This window comes from Poecilia formosa, unplaced genomic scaffold, assembly GCF_000485575.1.
Source record: "Poecilia formosa unplaced genomic scaffold, Poecilia_formosa-5.1.2 Scaffold45, whole genome shotgun sequence".
NCBI classification, from domain to species: domain Eukaryota; kingdom Metazoa; phylum Chordata; class Actinopteri; order Cyprinodontiformes; family Poeciliidae; genus Poecilia; species Poecilia formosa.
Genome location: NW_006799984.1, coordinates 1,734,969 through 1,751,706, shown reverse-complemented (window position 1 = coordinate 1,751,706; position 16,738 = coordinate 1,734,969). Strand labels below are relative to the sequence as shown.

The window sequence follows — 16,738 nt, the reverse complement described above, 5'->3', positions numbered from 1 at the left end:
CAGAGGTTAAGCACCACACACGTATGGAGACCTTGGTCCTGGACGTGGCCGTCGCAGGTTTGATTCCTGGGCTGACGACCTTTGCCGCATGTCTTCCCCTTCTCTCGTTATCCACTTTCCTGTCAGTTTACTATCAAATAAAGGCCACTAGAGGCAATAAAATCTTTTAAAAAATCTCTGAAAAGTCAATATGTTGTAGGATCACATGTTTAGATTGAAATTTATTTATTTATTTTTTTCAAAAGTAGATCAGGCTCAGTTTGATTAGATTATCAATATTTACATCTGACAAATTATTCAACTGAAATTAAATAATTTCAGTTGAACTAGGCCTTTTATACATGAACTATCTTTCATGTTAGCTCTTGGTTTGTTTGGACTCTTGCGGTTTGTACCAGGTTTTCCTCCAGTGCTGAACTGCGTCTTGCTCCACCCATTCTTACACACAGGGAAATGTATTTCTCTGTAACTGCTGACACAGGACAACGCTGCCTCTGCCATGCTTCAGTATGGGGTTAATATGTTCAGGGTGATGTGCAGTGTCAGTTTTCTCACATGCAGACCAAGAAGATAAATTCTAATCTCACTGAACCAGGACCCCATTTTCCACGTTTCCTCTTACCTACATCTGAGATCCCAGCTCAGATATCTGGGGTTTGATGTCCTGCATGTTTCAGGTGTTTTCCTGACACACCTGACTTAAATGAATAGGTGATTACAGGCTTCTGCAGTTCTTTGTGGCTCTGGGGTTAATTCAGCCATTTAAATTAGTTGTGCTGGAGATGGATGTAAAATACACAGGACAGTGGGCTCTGAAGACAGACTGGAAACCACTGCTCTGTGAGTTGTGACACACTGTGACTCCCATAGTAATCCCATATTATGAAAAGTAGTTTTATTTTTCTCTGATGAAAGCATGCATTATTGAATGCTATAACTCAAAATTACAAAAACTTGTGGGATTTTGGCTTTGTTTATGTTTTTGTTTATAAATCGTTAATATATTCATGGTCTTTCTGCATGGAGTTTGCATGTTCTCCCTGTGCATGGATGGGTTTTCTCCGGGTACTCCGGTTTCCTCCCACAGTCTAAAAATATGACTGTCAGGTTAATTGGCCTCTCCAAATTCTCCCTAGGTGTGGGTGTGTGTGTGCATGGTTGTTTGTCTCTGTGTTGCCCTGCGACAGACTGGCGACCTGTCCAGGGTGACCCCGCCTCTCACCCAAAACGTTCGCTGGAGAGGCACCAGCAACCCTCCCAACCCTACTAGGGACAAGGGTGTAAGAAAATGGATGGATGGATGGATAGATAATATATTTATGCAATTGTGCATTGCATTGTATGTTTGCATGAATATCTAGTGTGTGTTGGATGTGGCAAGGTTTCACATCCAACCAAGACCAGCAGATAAACAGAACTCAGCAGCATTCCTCTGCCATGTACTCCCACACACATGTCCTGTCCATAAATCCTGTTTATACACGAGCTCAGAAATTCATTACATCCCTTCACCATTGAAATAAAAGCTAAACATCAGAGCGCGACCTATTGGCAGACTATTTACCTCACCCGCATCAGACTAAACAGCACCAGCGCACGTGTGCAATTTTCAGGGGCCTCCCGATCGATATGCCCCCGTAACTAGATATGATATCGTTTTTGAAAATCCATCACACCTGTAGGTGCAAGCGCCACGCATCGTTTATAATGAAAAGAGAAAGAGACGGGGGAAAGAAGAAAAAGAAGTGAAGGGGCCTAGGGTGTGAAAAGATTAGAAAAGTGTGAGATGTAACTGAGGAAGATGAAGGAGAAGAAGTAGGAGGGGAAGAAAGAGGACTGAGGATAGACAAGGGGAGGAGAATTAAGGAGACTGATAGCTGAGCACAAGGTCCAGCAGGCGGGGATATGTGTGCGACTGTATGCCTCACAAACCCACCCAAAGTGGGGAGCTCATGAAGACTAATGTTATGACCTTGTGTGGCGATAAGGCATGAAGATAAAGTAGTGTTGGATAAAATAACTGAAAATATACCATGAGGAACAAAGGTGTGTCTGTGAGTGCACAAGAGGGAGCAAACGGCAGCTGAACAGACTCATGAAGAGACAGAAAAAATATGAACAAACACAAATATAGCTCCTCCACCATAAGATATCAAATGAACAAGAATGGGAGAAAGACGGATAGGAAGCAAAACGTTGCAGTGACAGTGCAGTTACAGGTCAATCATGTGTTTCCTCATATTACGTCATATCTCTGATTTACAAATAATCAGCAGAGCCGATTATGGAACATCAAGTCAAGTTAAAGGGTTAAATAAATAACCAGTACTTTTCTTTTTGAAAAGAAAAGTAGTTTAACTGCTGTAATTAATCACATCATGAATTAAAATGACTTCAATACGTTTTATTCTAATGAATTTTGTATTTAGTGACATGATAATCCATATTATTTATGATTTTGGTTGTTGGGTTTTATTTTTGGACATTTAAAATATGCTCCAGTATTTAAGAGTCTTTTTCAAAACGAACGTTTATTGATCACAGAGAGGGCAAACTTGTATTATTACGCCATTATCAATATACAACACTAATAGAAAATTGCCTCAAAACATATTATTGTTTATCAAGATGATTACTGGTACAATTTATCGTCCAGCAAAATGTGTTATTGTGACACTTGGTACTTGTTTTCTTTGTGTTATGAAAACATTCTGAAATAAATGAATGAATAAATAAACAAATAATAACAAATACATTTAGGGATGCGCCTCATCATCCAGAGAGAGATGTTCCATAATGATGTCTCCCTTAATTAGTCCTGAATTCTTGTCTGTTTCATTCTTTTAACTCGTTTCAAATAAGAACACAAACAGCTGAACATGAAACGCACAAGCCAAGCCTTTATCTGATGCACAATGTGCGACAGTTCCTGTTGAGATAAAAACATTTACTGATAATGCTGTGTTTACAGGCTGAACATGTACAGCTTTCATCCACTTCTCAGTAGGTCCAGCATTGTTTACAGCAGCAGCATTAAAACATCCAGCTCGGTTTAGGAATTAAACAGAAACGCTTATAAAGCGTGAATGTTGGAGAAGTGGTCAGTATGTCGGCCTAAACCCAGAGAGATAACTCAGCTTAATTTACAACCATTAAAAACATTCAGCTCAGAGATGAAAAAGAAAACAGAAATGATTCTAACACTCATCTCTATATGAGTTACCATCTAGCAGAATTCACACATTTGAGTGGAAATCTTGGTTTCATTTCCGCACATGAGAAGAATTTCTTTATTTTTGCTAACTGTAAATTTCAGTTTTGTCTCTAAATCTGGTCTTAGACATCTGCTAAAGTGAATTTGTTCCGTGTTGGTTGGGGAGGTGTTTCAACTTTCCTGGTCAAACTTATTGGCATCTGTCCTGTTCGTGCAACAGGAATGCTGTCTTACTTCCTCTTCCTTTCAGCTCAACCCATTGGTTTCCTATTAGATCTTGATCCTGAGACTGAGACAACTATGACAAAAGATTAAGTTTATATTTTTTGATCTATTTTTGTACTGATTTTGGTCATACGTTTTGTACAATTATCCTGCTGAAAGACTCGGTGACAATCAAGTTTCAGTTTCAGCCACCACCTATTTAAATTTAACATCTAGTATTTTGTCATCCCAGGGCCTTTAAAAGAGGAACCAGCCCTCAGCACCACAGATCCTCCACCATGTGAACAAGGGGCACAAAGTGATTTTACAAACTTTTCCACCTGGAGCGTTTGCTGCTGGGAAACTCATTCTAGCCTGTTTGGATCGAAAACAATGACATCAGACTAATTAAATACATAAATGTTACAACACATTAAATCTGGTCACTATGCACTTATAAAAGCGGAAAAAAAATGTTAGGTGGAATGGATCATGACTTTAAAAGAGGAAACCCTGAACATGAAGTCATACATTAGAGGTTACACTGCAGGGGAATGTTTAAAAGTTTATGGCATGTTCAGCCCATATTATGAGGATATATTTAAAATGCTTTCTATGTATTTCTGTACTTTGCTGCGACACCGCTTATTGCATTCTGTCAGAAATAATCAGTTTATTCCTGAAAATCTGAGATTTATTTTAAGCATCCTCTGAATTGCGTTTTTGGTTTTTGAAATTAGTTTTATGTTGGTTGAGATGAAGGCAAGAAGTACGACAAACTTTTATGCTGACATTGAGCTTTTTTTCTACATAAATGAGAAGAACATATCACAAAAGCCCAACTTATGACCTTTAATTGAATCTATCAAATATTCAGTAAAGCCAGCTAACATGTTCACTCTGTTAAGTGCGAATCTTTGTTGATGCAACATGCTCTTGCATGACAACTTTGAATGAGGAGCAATATTCATGAGATGAGCATGATTTGCTCTCTCAGGCATTGTTTTCTAAGAGTTCTCGTTGCAATGGTGACGAAGTACGAACTGTAAGCTTTGCTGATGCAGGAAGTCAGACAGGTAGAACATTCTCTGCAGACAGAGACAGGCAGGTGAGAAGACAGGAAGACAGGCGGCAATCACACGGCACAAACACAGCAGAGGTCAATGCTATCACGGAAACGAGCCGTTATTTCGTAGCATTTCATCATCATCATCATCTATCTCAGTCGTTTGTGCTCTTTCCCTCTTTCATGGCAGGATTTCTCATTGATGACAAAGCCATTTATGTCTTTCGTTTGTTCCCCCCGCTGCCGCCACCCTTCCCTCGTGGTTTCTTCCTTATCCTCCTTGCTATTTATGTTTCCTCTGTTTGCTTTCACACACTTTCTCTCGTCTCATTCTCAATTTGCATCGGTTTTTTTTCCAGTCTTTTTGTCTTCCGATGCCGCGTACCCGGCTTACATCTTTGCTATTTTTTGCCGCTCTCACCTCGTCTGCATCGCTCGTCCTCCTCTTTCTCTCTTACATCATTTTCTGCTCTAAACACATCTGCCTCTCTGTTTCTACTCTTCATCACTATTATGTCATTCACTTTTGATTGAAATTCTGTGCACCCTTTAACTTACTTTCCTACTTTCCTTTTAACAGTTATCATTCTCACTAGATGCCAGACTTGTTTCTTTCCTTACTTCCTCCGGCTGGTATCTTCCCTCCTTCTTCATTTCCACTCCCTCCATACGTTTTTACCTCCTTCCTTCAAATCTCATCCTAATTTCCATTTCCCATATTCTTAATCCTTCCTTCCTGCTGCTGCTTTTCATCCTGTGGTTTTACATCATCCTTCCTACCTTAGCTGAGTTCTATTTCCTTCTCATCTGCCAGGCCCCACTTGTGCAATATTTGAAACCTCATGTTTCCGTGTGTAATTTTCTTCTTCTTTTGCTCCTTTATTTCAGCGATTTCTTCGCTCTTTCTTCTTTTTTTGCTCATGTTTTCGTCATTATTAGAAGGATCTAGTATTGGTGTAACATAAACTCAAGATTGCATTTTCTAATTTATTTTTTATGTACTTATTTATGACGACCAACGATGATGTAATCACCTGTTTTTGACATGTGACATGTACCAAAGAGAGATTTCTTTTTTTTCTTTTGAGCCAAATATTCCAAACATTTTTTGTGTATCTGTATCCCAGTTATGATTTACACCACCTATTAGGGAAGCTTTCATCTAATTATTTTAGATTTGAAACCTATGCAGTTGTCCAAATTAAAAAATGTGCCATACTAATTGTTTCCAGTTCATTATGCTTTTATTTTTGGTGTTTTGGCTTCCATATCTTTTACAACATTGATAATGACATTCCACCAATTTTCATTCCATTTCCCACCAAGCTGTTGAACTGTAATACAGACTTTACCAAAAATCATAAAAATTAAAATAAAACAACTTTTCCTATTGTCTGTACTTGTAGCATTTTTCTTGAGCTCCATCACAACCAAACATGACTTTTAATGCTCTGAATGTTTGCACAAAACACACGACTGATAGGTGTTTCTGTTTTTTATTTTCTTAAGCTGAGCAGTAAAAAGTCTCCTTAAAAGGTCATGGTAACCCAGCAGACTGGCGTTGATGTTAATGAAGCAAATTGACAGCAGGCTGTAACAGCCTGCACTTTAAACAATCTGGCAGCCGCACAAAAACATCTGTCGCTAAAATGAAACATGTATTAGTGCACTATTCAGGAGAATCCCACATCTGTTTTATCCTCAACCATTTTTTTTTTTTTTTGCTTTGAAGCTGCTGTCACGCTCGTTCTTCATGTACGGCAGAGTATCTGAAAACGTGAATCTAAACTTGAAGAGCATTTAGAAAAACATGATATGTGACATCTATGAAGTATCTGTGTTACCTACTGTATGACGCCCTAGATCACCGTGTTTTACACCATCAGGACAGGAAAAATGGAGAGACGACAGTTCAGAGATAATTAGCAAGGAGTAGCAATCAGCGTCGCAAAGTAAGTTTATCTTCGTGAGTGCAGACAGAGTGTCTGCATAGCAGGCAGTGTCATCACTGAATCATTACATTGACATTTGAGAAGCACTTCAGTGGATTCAGTAGCAGTGACATATTTATGGCGTTTCAGGGTGGTGACATTTACAAAATAAATGTGTGACACCCCGCTTGGGTGAGACTGTGTATGCTACAGTTCAACAAAGGTCAAAACTTAAACTTTCAAGGTAAATGCAAAATAAAACCTGCAGCAGGTGTGAGATCCAAAGAGAGCTAGGTTAGCTTGTAAGTAATTCTCTAAATGTCTTCATTGAGTAGCTTATGGAAAACACCAGTTGAGTTAATTTAATTGTGGCTGCTGGACATGGGGATTGTGCAATAAAAATGCAGCTATAGAAAAACGATAGAAAATGTTGGCCAACATGTCAAAAATATAAATTTTCTGTTTAACTTTTCAGTAATAAAACAAGATGATTCATGTTTGTTTATTTCTGCTTGAACAAGGTTAAAAAAAATAACAGTAAAAAAAAATCTGAACCAATTCTGTGACAGGGCCATGTCTCTCCAGTCTCTAACGCTTTAAATTCAGGTCTTGTTTAGGCATCTCTGCTTAATAAATTTCCGATCGACCTCTCAGGTCTTGTAAACAGAATCTGTTAGTTGTTCTTTGCTGAAATGGGGGGACTGAGAGTTTGCTGACTTCAGTTGAAGGCTGCAGAATGCTCTGTCCTCTGGGAGTCAGGTCAGCAAACCCTCTCGGGTGTTTAAAAGAGCTACAAGGCTCACTGTTCTGCTTCACATCGTGTTTCTTTTTAAAAGGTTGTTCAGTCTCTTAACTGTTTTGGTTGCTTTTGAACTATTCTCAGCCCATGTAATGAAGTATCCTGCTTTACACAAGTAAAAAAAACCAACAACAACTGATTCATTTGACATTTTGGGAAAAAACGCTGAACATCTACAGACCATCCAACAAAAGAAATGCTCACGTAACAGCTCTTAAATCTTCCTTAGCAATTCATAAGGCACATTTCTAATTATTGATATCTTGTTCTCCTGGTCCTCAGCCCTGAGAGATAACCGCATCCAGCTGCACCGCTCGACTCCCACGGAGCTTTCCATCAACATCTCTGACGTGCAGCTGTCTGACGAGGGCGAGTACACCTGCTCCATCTTCACCATGCCGGTCCGCACGGCCCGGGCCACCGTCACCGTTCTAGGTGGGTCACGCAAACGCCACAACAGCACGGCTTTCGCCGCGCCGCACACTGACAGACGAACTGTCATCTCGATTTAGACGTTGCAACTTTTTAATGCGGGCTTAAAATAAACCCCGCAGCTGTGTGTCAGGCATATTTTAACATCAACTCAAGCAGAAAGAAAAATGAAAGGTATGTGTGTCTATGTGTCTCATAAAAATGCTTTCAGAATTAAGTAGGATTTTTGGTCAAAGAGCTTTTTCTTCTTTCTGCCTTTTGGCAGAACCCATAGCTGTCAGTCTGCTGTCCGTCTTCGTAATTCCTCTCTGGGAAGTTTATATTAAGGTGTCTTCCTTTCTCCTATTTGCCTTGACTAGATCCCAAGATGAGGTATTCTGAAAATGCTGCTTTGTTCCCTGTGCAGTGTGACAGTCCTGCTTGCCTTGTCAGTCATCAATCTCCTTTGAGACTGACTAACATTTGTACAAACCAGCTTGATGGTAGTCTGCGTTAATTTCTCCTGTACGCCTGTTGGAATTTTGACAAATTTAAATGTACGACTTGTGGCTTTTGGCACTTTTTATTTTTCATTTTCTTCATGGGGTTCCTGTTGTTCCTGACGATTTCATGAAGAAGTAATTACTTTTGTCGGACTGCAGGGTGAAACTAAAGGCTGATCAGGTTGCAGAAGTTTAACATGACCTGTCTAACTGCCTCGAAATGCCCTTGATGTGCCGCTGGGATATTTATCCCACTGAGCTTCAGATCCATGTTCAGTTTGACCCTGCTGACAGCCTTTGTTTTTGCAACTTGTAAAAAAACAGCACATCGCCATTAGGCAAAGTTTTGATATTTTAGCCATTTAGTGGTGAGTTTCTATAAAAATAGAAGACAAACTCTTGACATCACAGCAGTTAGGCAGGAAATATCTTAAAGTCTAAGTCTGTGCTAAAACACTGAAGCACACATGATGCAACCTGATTTTCATTAGACTCGGGTAATTGGAGTTTTTATACAACTGCTTTCAGTGACGTATTAGATGAACCAAAAACTTGTCTTAGGAAGCACAACTTTTGCTGGCGGACCTGCAGAGCTCCATCTCCGTCCAGTTTGATGCTGATCCTTGTTTATGTTGTTAACCTCTGAGCAAGGCTGCGACCTCACATAACTCTGGTGAAGATAAAGCAGCTCCACTCATCCTCAGTGAGATGAATGTTATTACCCATTTGTGATGCGTCCCTGTAGCAGGCAGTAAATTGTGGTCACCATGACAGTAGAGAATGTGCCTGCTCATTGGACGTTGCACTAATTGCCCCCACCCCTTTACAAACAGTCTTTATCGTATTGATTTTGATTTGTAAAGTTGTTGTTGTTGTTACTCAGCTCTGGGTTTCAGTGGCTGCATTTTATTGTTTTGCTGAGAACAAAGCAAAGGCTGCAATGTAACAGTTAATGGCTTTAAAGTACAACCACAACGGAGACGTGGAGTTGGAAAGCAAAGCAGAATTGCTCTGGTATTCCAGAGAAGCTGTGGTGGGCTTGTTTACAATCAACAACACTTACTAATATCTCAAACCACCCTTGGCTAATTTCACTGTTCACTCATTTGTTTTTCATTAATATATATTATGCCCACATGTTTCTAAGTATCAGTTTATCTGTTTGGGAATTGATAAACAGCAAAGCCTAACATATAATTCAATTCAAGAGTACACATATTTTAGAGGTTTTGTAGAGTATAATCAGAACAAAATGTCTGTTGAACACATATGACTTTTTATAAACAGAAAAATGGGTACCATGCAAGCAAAAATTGCAAAAGTACAAAATGATGGAGTGACAAAATGACTAGAAGTTGTTTCTGCATGTTAGAAAACTGACAGTAGCCACAGGAGTCCTGTTCAATCAGAAATCATAAACATGATTCAGTATTTTTTGTCTGAAATCCAAGACTGAAAACCTTCCTTTCAGACTGCCACAGTGGGGAACAAAAACTACTCAACACATTTATGTTTTTATATCTCTAATGCTCCGATTGACATCAAATTTATAAGCAAATCTCAGTAATAACCCAATTCAATCACAAATACAAATATTTCAACACAGATTATTCCATAAATTAAGTTGCATAATGAAGATGAATGAGTGATAAAATGAGTAAATGAATGTAAATTCAGAAAATCTGAAACCTGTCAGTAGTTAGAAAGCACTCCTTCCTGTAAGGGTAAATTATTATTAGCCAGTTTAATCCTGATGGCCATGAAAAAGATTCTCACTACCAAGGTTTTCCATAATGAACATGACATAAAGTGTAAAAGCAAAGAGTTCCTAAAAAGTTTGCAGCCTTATGATTAAACTTATTCTTTGTCATCCTCAAGCATTTTTTTTCTTAATTCACTGTTGTAATTATTTCTGGGTTTCTTTGTGCAGATTTCTTCATATGTGTGGATTTCCTGGGTTTTTACTAACAACCTGTGCAAATTTCATGTCAATAATCACATACTTTTAAATTTAATGGAGGATTCTTTGTGTTCGCTAAACTTTGCATCAACTTCTGTTTAAACAAGAATGTTTAAAACTCCAAGTTTATTTGTGAAAAATAAAAGTTTCATCTGTGTTTTCTGCTCTGAAACTAGCCAAGAAGTTCTTGGATGACAACCAGAGCTGCCAAGGATTTCTGCCTCATTTTTTTTTGGAAACTGCTCTAAGTAGAAAACGAGATGCTAGAATTAAAACGCTAAGGGTGGAGCGGGATGGCTTACGTTTGCACGGCTGCTGTGTTGCTTGAAAAAAGCCGAAGGGCTCGTTCTCAAATTTAGCGTTATTCGTTCGGCATCGGCAGAAGCATCCTCGAACATTCTTTCATTCAGATTGCTTGGTGGTTATGCAGGGTTTAATGAGGGAATTAAACGTAGTTGCCCTGGACAGCATTGGGAGCAGCAGCCAAAAGAAATGTTAAGTTGCTATTTTGTAAGAAGGATGAAGAGTGAAGCCTGGTTTGCTTCAGCTCTTTTAAATTAGCATGAGAAACACTCCTTTCTGTTTCATTTCATATTCCTGTAATTGTGACTCAAGCATTTTTTTTTCTTAATTCACTGTAGTTGACAGCTGTGACACTGTATTCTGCGTTTCCTAAATATTTCATGACCCCCGAGAGAGAGCCGCCCCATTAAAAATGTATACTAAAATGTTGAAAACACACGAATCTCCATGGGAAAATTGAGCAGAGATGTGGAAGGTTTTGGCAGAGCTTTGTTTGTTTGTGTGCATTTTAACCTTGTTTTGACGTGAATGATTTGACTCCTGCACACACAATTACACATCCGGACACAACTGCTGAGTACGGCCAGTTTAAAGGGCTGTGTCGGTGCGTTCAAAATCTGTGTCATGCCGGTGCTCTGTCCTGAGAATAATTTATAGGGGCTTTATTCTCTTTCTCCGAATATAAGGGAAGGGTCTCAACATGACTTTTCTGGCCAGTTCTATGCGTGCAGTATTATTCCCTCATTAATATTCAATGCTACTTTTCTGCAAGGGAGCTTCCGCACACAGTGCACTACATCAAATGGTGGTACATTAAAAATTGACCACGTTTGTATTTTTTTGATGTACACCTCAGTTATTTCGTTGCACTTTTTAGTGCTGCTTGTGGGCATCTCTGCGGTGCTGAGGAGCTAATATCACAGAAGCATCCTGATGAACAACAGTGCTGCCAATGGAGACATTAAATTCAATTATGGCACCCATAACAAGTAAATTATATTTAGTCAAGTCATGCAGCATCACCGACCACTTGATCGCATCATGCAGTGCTCTGCAAACATTGCATATCGCCTTTTCTTACTTTATTTACATTCTCAAATGTATATTTATTACAGTTTGGTTTAAAAGTGTGAGCTAAAACAGGTTGGATGTAATGTAACAGATACACTTCTGCACATGATGCCTCTGGATGCTGACTGCCACAGGGTGGAGTCTGCTGAAAAAACACATCAGTCCAGTGGAAACTGAAGCAGATCTGCCTGTTGGTCTTTAACGGGTGTTCAGGTTTGGTCACAGAGCTGAAAACCTCCAACGTAAAAGATTTGAACTTAAGTTATTAGATAAGTAACACGTTTGTTTTTAAGTAAGTTAACTTACACCAGTAATTTGTTGTGGATGGTGCAGCCCTTGAATTTAAATCATAAGGATAGAAAAAATTTTTAATATAACAGAGAACCTGAAAAAGTTCTTCTTGCTGCATTACACTCACTGTCTGTGCTTTTCTTCAACCTCGCAGTGACAGCAGGTTGTACTGTGTGTGCATTTCTTTTGGAAAAAAAGAAACAATGCAGCACAAAACCGTCTGAGAAATCATGCAGAGGAATCCATCAGCCTTCAGCTGATCTGCTCTATACAAAATGTTTTCACTTTTGGTTTATTCAGAATCTTTGTCTATCCTAAATGTAATTTTCTGTCTGACAAACTGTCATTTTCAACATTTTTCTCTGGGGCAGGCAAAGAAAATACTAACACATAATTTTTTGCAACAAGCTGAGTGACCAAAGATCAACTATAAAATCTTAATTGTGCAAATTTTTATGGTGGAAAAAAGAAATAACTGAGACTTATTAATTTAATATATTTCATAAATCTTGGCAATGTAAAGGAAATCTGCCACTCAAATGACTGAAACTCAGTTCCTTCAATCATCTACATCTGGAAAACCAACTCAATGTTTTTATCTCATGTACCTTAAAGTACTTTGTGATGTCATCAATGATAAGAACTGCATAAAAATCACCTGTTGAAGTTTAATCTGAGCAAAATAGGAAGAAAGTGGCTTTAAAACACCAAATTAATATTTTAGCTTAAGCATTGATATAATTTTGTAATTATTTTATTTATTTTACTGTTTGAATTTACAAATAAAAAATATACAATATATATGTACAATGTTGAAAATTATAGATACTAATTAACTTAATTGCCCTGCCTTTATTTGCAAACAATTGTGATTTTTATCCATCCATGTTCTTTACACCCTTGTCCCTCAGTGGGGTCGGGAGGGTTGCTGGTGTCCATCTCCAGCTAATGTTCGGGGCGAGAGGCGGGGTACATCCTGGACAGGTCGCCAGTCTGTCGCAGGGCAACACAGAGACACACAACCATGCACACACACACTCAGGGGCAATTTGGAGAGGCCAATTAACCTGACAGTCATGTTTTTGGACTGTGGGAAGAAACCGGAGTACCCGGAGAAAACCCACCATGCACAGGGAGAACATGCAAACTCCATGCAGAAAGACCAGGGTCAGGAATCGAACCCAGAACCTTCTTGCTGTAAGGCAACAGCTCTACCAACTGCGCCACTGTGCAGCCACTGATTAGTTTTTAGTGTTCTATAAAAAAGTTCCATCCATCTGCACGTTCATCCATCCATCCATTCATTCATTCATCCATTCATCCATTCATTAATTCATCCATTCATTCATTCATCTATTCATTCATTAGAAAGATGCACATGATCTTGTCAGTTAGGTTCTTTGTCGCTCCTCTTGGCATCCGTTCTTGCTTTGCTCTCACATTCATCCTCTTCTTCCTTCCTGTCCAAATCTTTCAACTGTATTTCTGTTTATGACTATATATAAATATGTATATATATATCCATCGCTCTCCTTCCAGTCTTAATGCACAAGATGGCAGTTTGCAAGTAGATGGCAGACGAATGTTCATTATTTAAAAAGCAGAATGACTGTAAACTCTGCCAGCACTTGGAGAAAGTGCTGCCTACAGTGACTCCAGATGGAGTTTAGAAAGTTTTCTTCCCATCCCCTCAACTGTAATGGCGGTGATGAAGAGGCCTACTAAAATATTTGGCAGAGAAGATGTGTGGATTACTTTTGCTGCCTTTGTTGTGTTCGGTTTGACTCGTGCTTCAAGTTAAGATAGTAATTAAGCAAAAATGTGTTGAGTTTTATTATGTTTGGAAAAAACATCGCTGGGAAAGAAAAAATGCATCATGAAATTTTGGTTTGGCTGGAAGAGTTTTGATGTTTCCCTTGGCCTCTGGTTTTTGTTTGACCTCTTTGTCCATCTTAGTTTGGAACGTCATGGAAACCTCTGAAGCAGCCGAGCTGAATGAAGGAGGAAGTCTGCTCTGCCTTAGATTATTGTTTTCTTGGTTTTCTCTTTTTTTAAAATAAAGTTATGAAAAATGCATTGTGAATATGCATTTAGCCACTTTTACACTGATACAAATAAATCCCGGTGGAGCTAACTGCCTTCAGAAGAATTAGTAATTAGAGTGTGACTCTGCACAACATACCCTAACCCCATTGTGAAACATGGTGGTTGCAGCATCATGCTGTGGGGAAAAGTGTCTTTCATGTTTTTTTTTAAACTTTATTTCAAGTTCTCTTCACTTTATTCCCCACTTTGTGTTGCGTTATCACAAATATCCTGATGTGATCAGTTGAAGCCTGTGAATGTAACTTAATACATTTTAGCAAGGTAAATCCCATCGTCACTTTGTGAGTAGATCTCAGTTTTGCAAACTAATGTATTTGATGATGTTAGCCAAGCTGGATTACCAACACTTTGCTGTGTATTGGCTCCATTTGAATTGCAGAAATAGCATTTTAAAGAGATGACACAGTATTATTCCTCTCGTAGAATTAATTGCGTTCCTGTGAACATCTCAGTGGACCGTCGTCTGCCATTTGGGGGCTTCTCTCCAAATATTAGACTACTTAATATGAGTGCCACCAGTATTGTAGGATTGTTGAGTTAATGAAGGAATTTTTTTTGTCAATCATTTCCTTTTGGGAGCTTCTTCAAGCTTTTGTCATTTGTTCAAGTCTTGGAAAAAATAATGTGGTTAGCATTTCAAATTTGTCACAAGAGTGAAAGACTCTGGGGCGACTGACCTCTTTTACTTCATGAATAAAGAAAAAAGGTTAAGCAGAGAAAGAGTGTACTCTTATTGTTATTGTAAAATTTCCATGTAAAATGTCTTTCAAAATGGATTTATTATAAGATGGGCTGAATCGTCACAATTAAACCAAGTCATATCATATTCCCAGTCTAAAGTCTGCTTTACAAATGGAAACACATCAGTATAAAATGTTCAGCTCCGAACTTGATTGGATTGTAGCCAACACTGACAGGCCAACGCTGAGGTCCTGCAGAGTTGGACTCATTTATTTATTCCATTCAGTGTTGAAGCCAGTTGTAGTTGTTACGAGATACGTCTGTTAGCAAACTGTAGAAAAGCTGTCTAATATAAGAAGCTGTTATTTATGCCATTGTCGCTAAAATATTTGACAGTTTAATTATCTGCAGTGTTTTCTTGACGTTGCACTGCGGCCCAGCAGCTCCGCAGTTCATATTTATCATTGAACACAAAGTCTGTCTCAGTTCAGTTTGGAAAAATATGGAATGAGAATGCTAATTTTATAAAACATGTATTTTGCTGGTTACCAGTCTGGCTGTCAGTCAGGTAGCCAGGTAGGAATGGGATGCACATTTTGTGGATTTAAAACCGTAACTTTTTGAAACTTTGGTGTTTTTTGATTTTGTAAATCGCCCACTTATTTCCATGCTGGCTGATTGTTCTCGACACATTTTCATTCTAACTGGGGCTCAAAGTCAGAACTCCTGGAGGCTGTTTTTAGTTGAGGAACTTGAGCCAGCGTAGAGCTACAACTTACATGGTGGTCAATTACATCTGCAACCTGCCAGAGTGTATTTATACACCAACAACAAATGTTTCTTTTAGATTTTTTTCTTCACTATTTCATTGTTTAGTTTTGTTTTCAGACATTCGGAGAACAGATCTTTGTGTCTTCATACAGAAAAACACCAGTGTTAAGCTGTCACACTGCATTTTATCTCGCCATGTATGTCGGCATATCTTATATGTATTATGTGGGTCTAAATGTGAATAAATCAAGCATGTTTTGTGAAAGCTTAAATCCTTTCAGTGAAACGTTGAGGCTATAAAGAAAGAAAGAGTGTGTGAAAAACGATTGCAGCACCTTAGGAGTCAAAAGAATTTAAAATCAGCCATTCTACTACATAGAAAACGGTCTACAAGTGGAAAACATTCAAAATAACCATCAACATGCAGAAGTCTGGCTTTTCAAACAAGTTTATCCTGAAAGCAGACCACAGCATGCTAAAAGAAGTCTCCAAAAGCCAGAAGTGGAATGATGGCACCTAAAGTATGCAGTTAGATTTGTTTCATAATTATTCAATCAAAAAAAAAAAAAAAATCACGTCAAACAAAAACTCTTAGTATGAAAATGTTGGCTCTAAAATCAGAAGGAAACTGCAAAAGTTTAACTTTCATGGGACATTTGCAAGAAGGAAACCTTAAGATGTAGTAAAGTTCGCCAGAGAAATCTTAAAGGCAGGCAAAGAGTTTCTGGAAAAAATATACTTTCTATACACCTGAACATGTTTGGCATAGAAAACATGCAACATTCCAAGAAAACTTACTAATTCAGTTATTTATTTTTAATAAATAACACATTTTTTATGAGATGTCTATTTTTCTTTGCATAACTGTATAACAGTATGAAACGCAAAGAAATTCAGTGCTGGAACCCAGATAGGCTGTTGTGCCTTTCAAAGAATACACACAAACTACGACACAATAAGTTGTCTAACTTTTAAAAACGTTGTCTCAAGGTTTCCTGACCAAATGCCATCTCTTTAGATGTTTGCTTGTTTGGATGCTGAACATGTTCAACCTTGCGTCTCAGGAACAAAAGCAGCCTCTGTTATAGTGCATTAAATGTTGATGGAACAAGTGCAATTTTAATCAGGAGAGTCTGGTTGACTCTTGACTGTAAGGCTTGCTTTATTGATCTGTTCTTTTCTACTTTTTATGCTGCTTTTGTTGTTTATGTTTGCTCTTTTAGATCTTAGAGCAGATTTGTTATTGTTGTGGATCGGTTTGGGCAAAGTAGCTGGTTAGGTTTGGGAAAATATCTGATTTTTATGGCTCCAATGGTCCAGGACAAACATATTAGAACTTTGCCTGTGATTGTAAAGCAGTGTTATTAGTTTTCTGTTTGTCAATCCAGACAACTGTCTGGATTGCTACTAGTCAGAATGTATTTAAT

The 16,738-nt window shown here is 38.4% G+C and overlaps 1 protein-coding gene across 5 annotated transcripts in view; it reads left to right on the top strand.

Moving 5' to 3' along the window:
• cadm3 (cell adhesion molecule 3) overlaps window positions 1–16,738 on the top strand; it is a 161,081-nt gene that overhangs the window by 75,991 nt on the left and 68,352 nt on the right. For all 5 annotated transcript variants that reach the window (XM_016671490.1, XM_007552029.2, XM_007552028.2 and 2 more), the window contains exon 4: window positions 7,497–7,649. In XM_016671490.1, coding sequence (XP_016526976.1) covers window positions 7,497–7,649 — 153 coding nt within the window. The remainder of the gene's footprint in view (window positions 1–7,496; window positions 7,650–16,738) is intronic.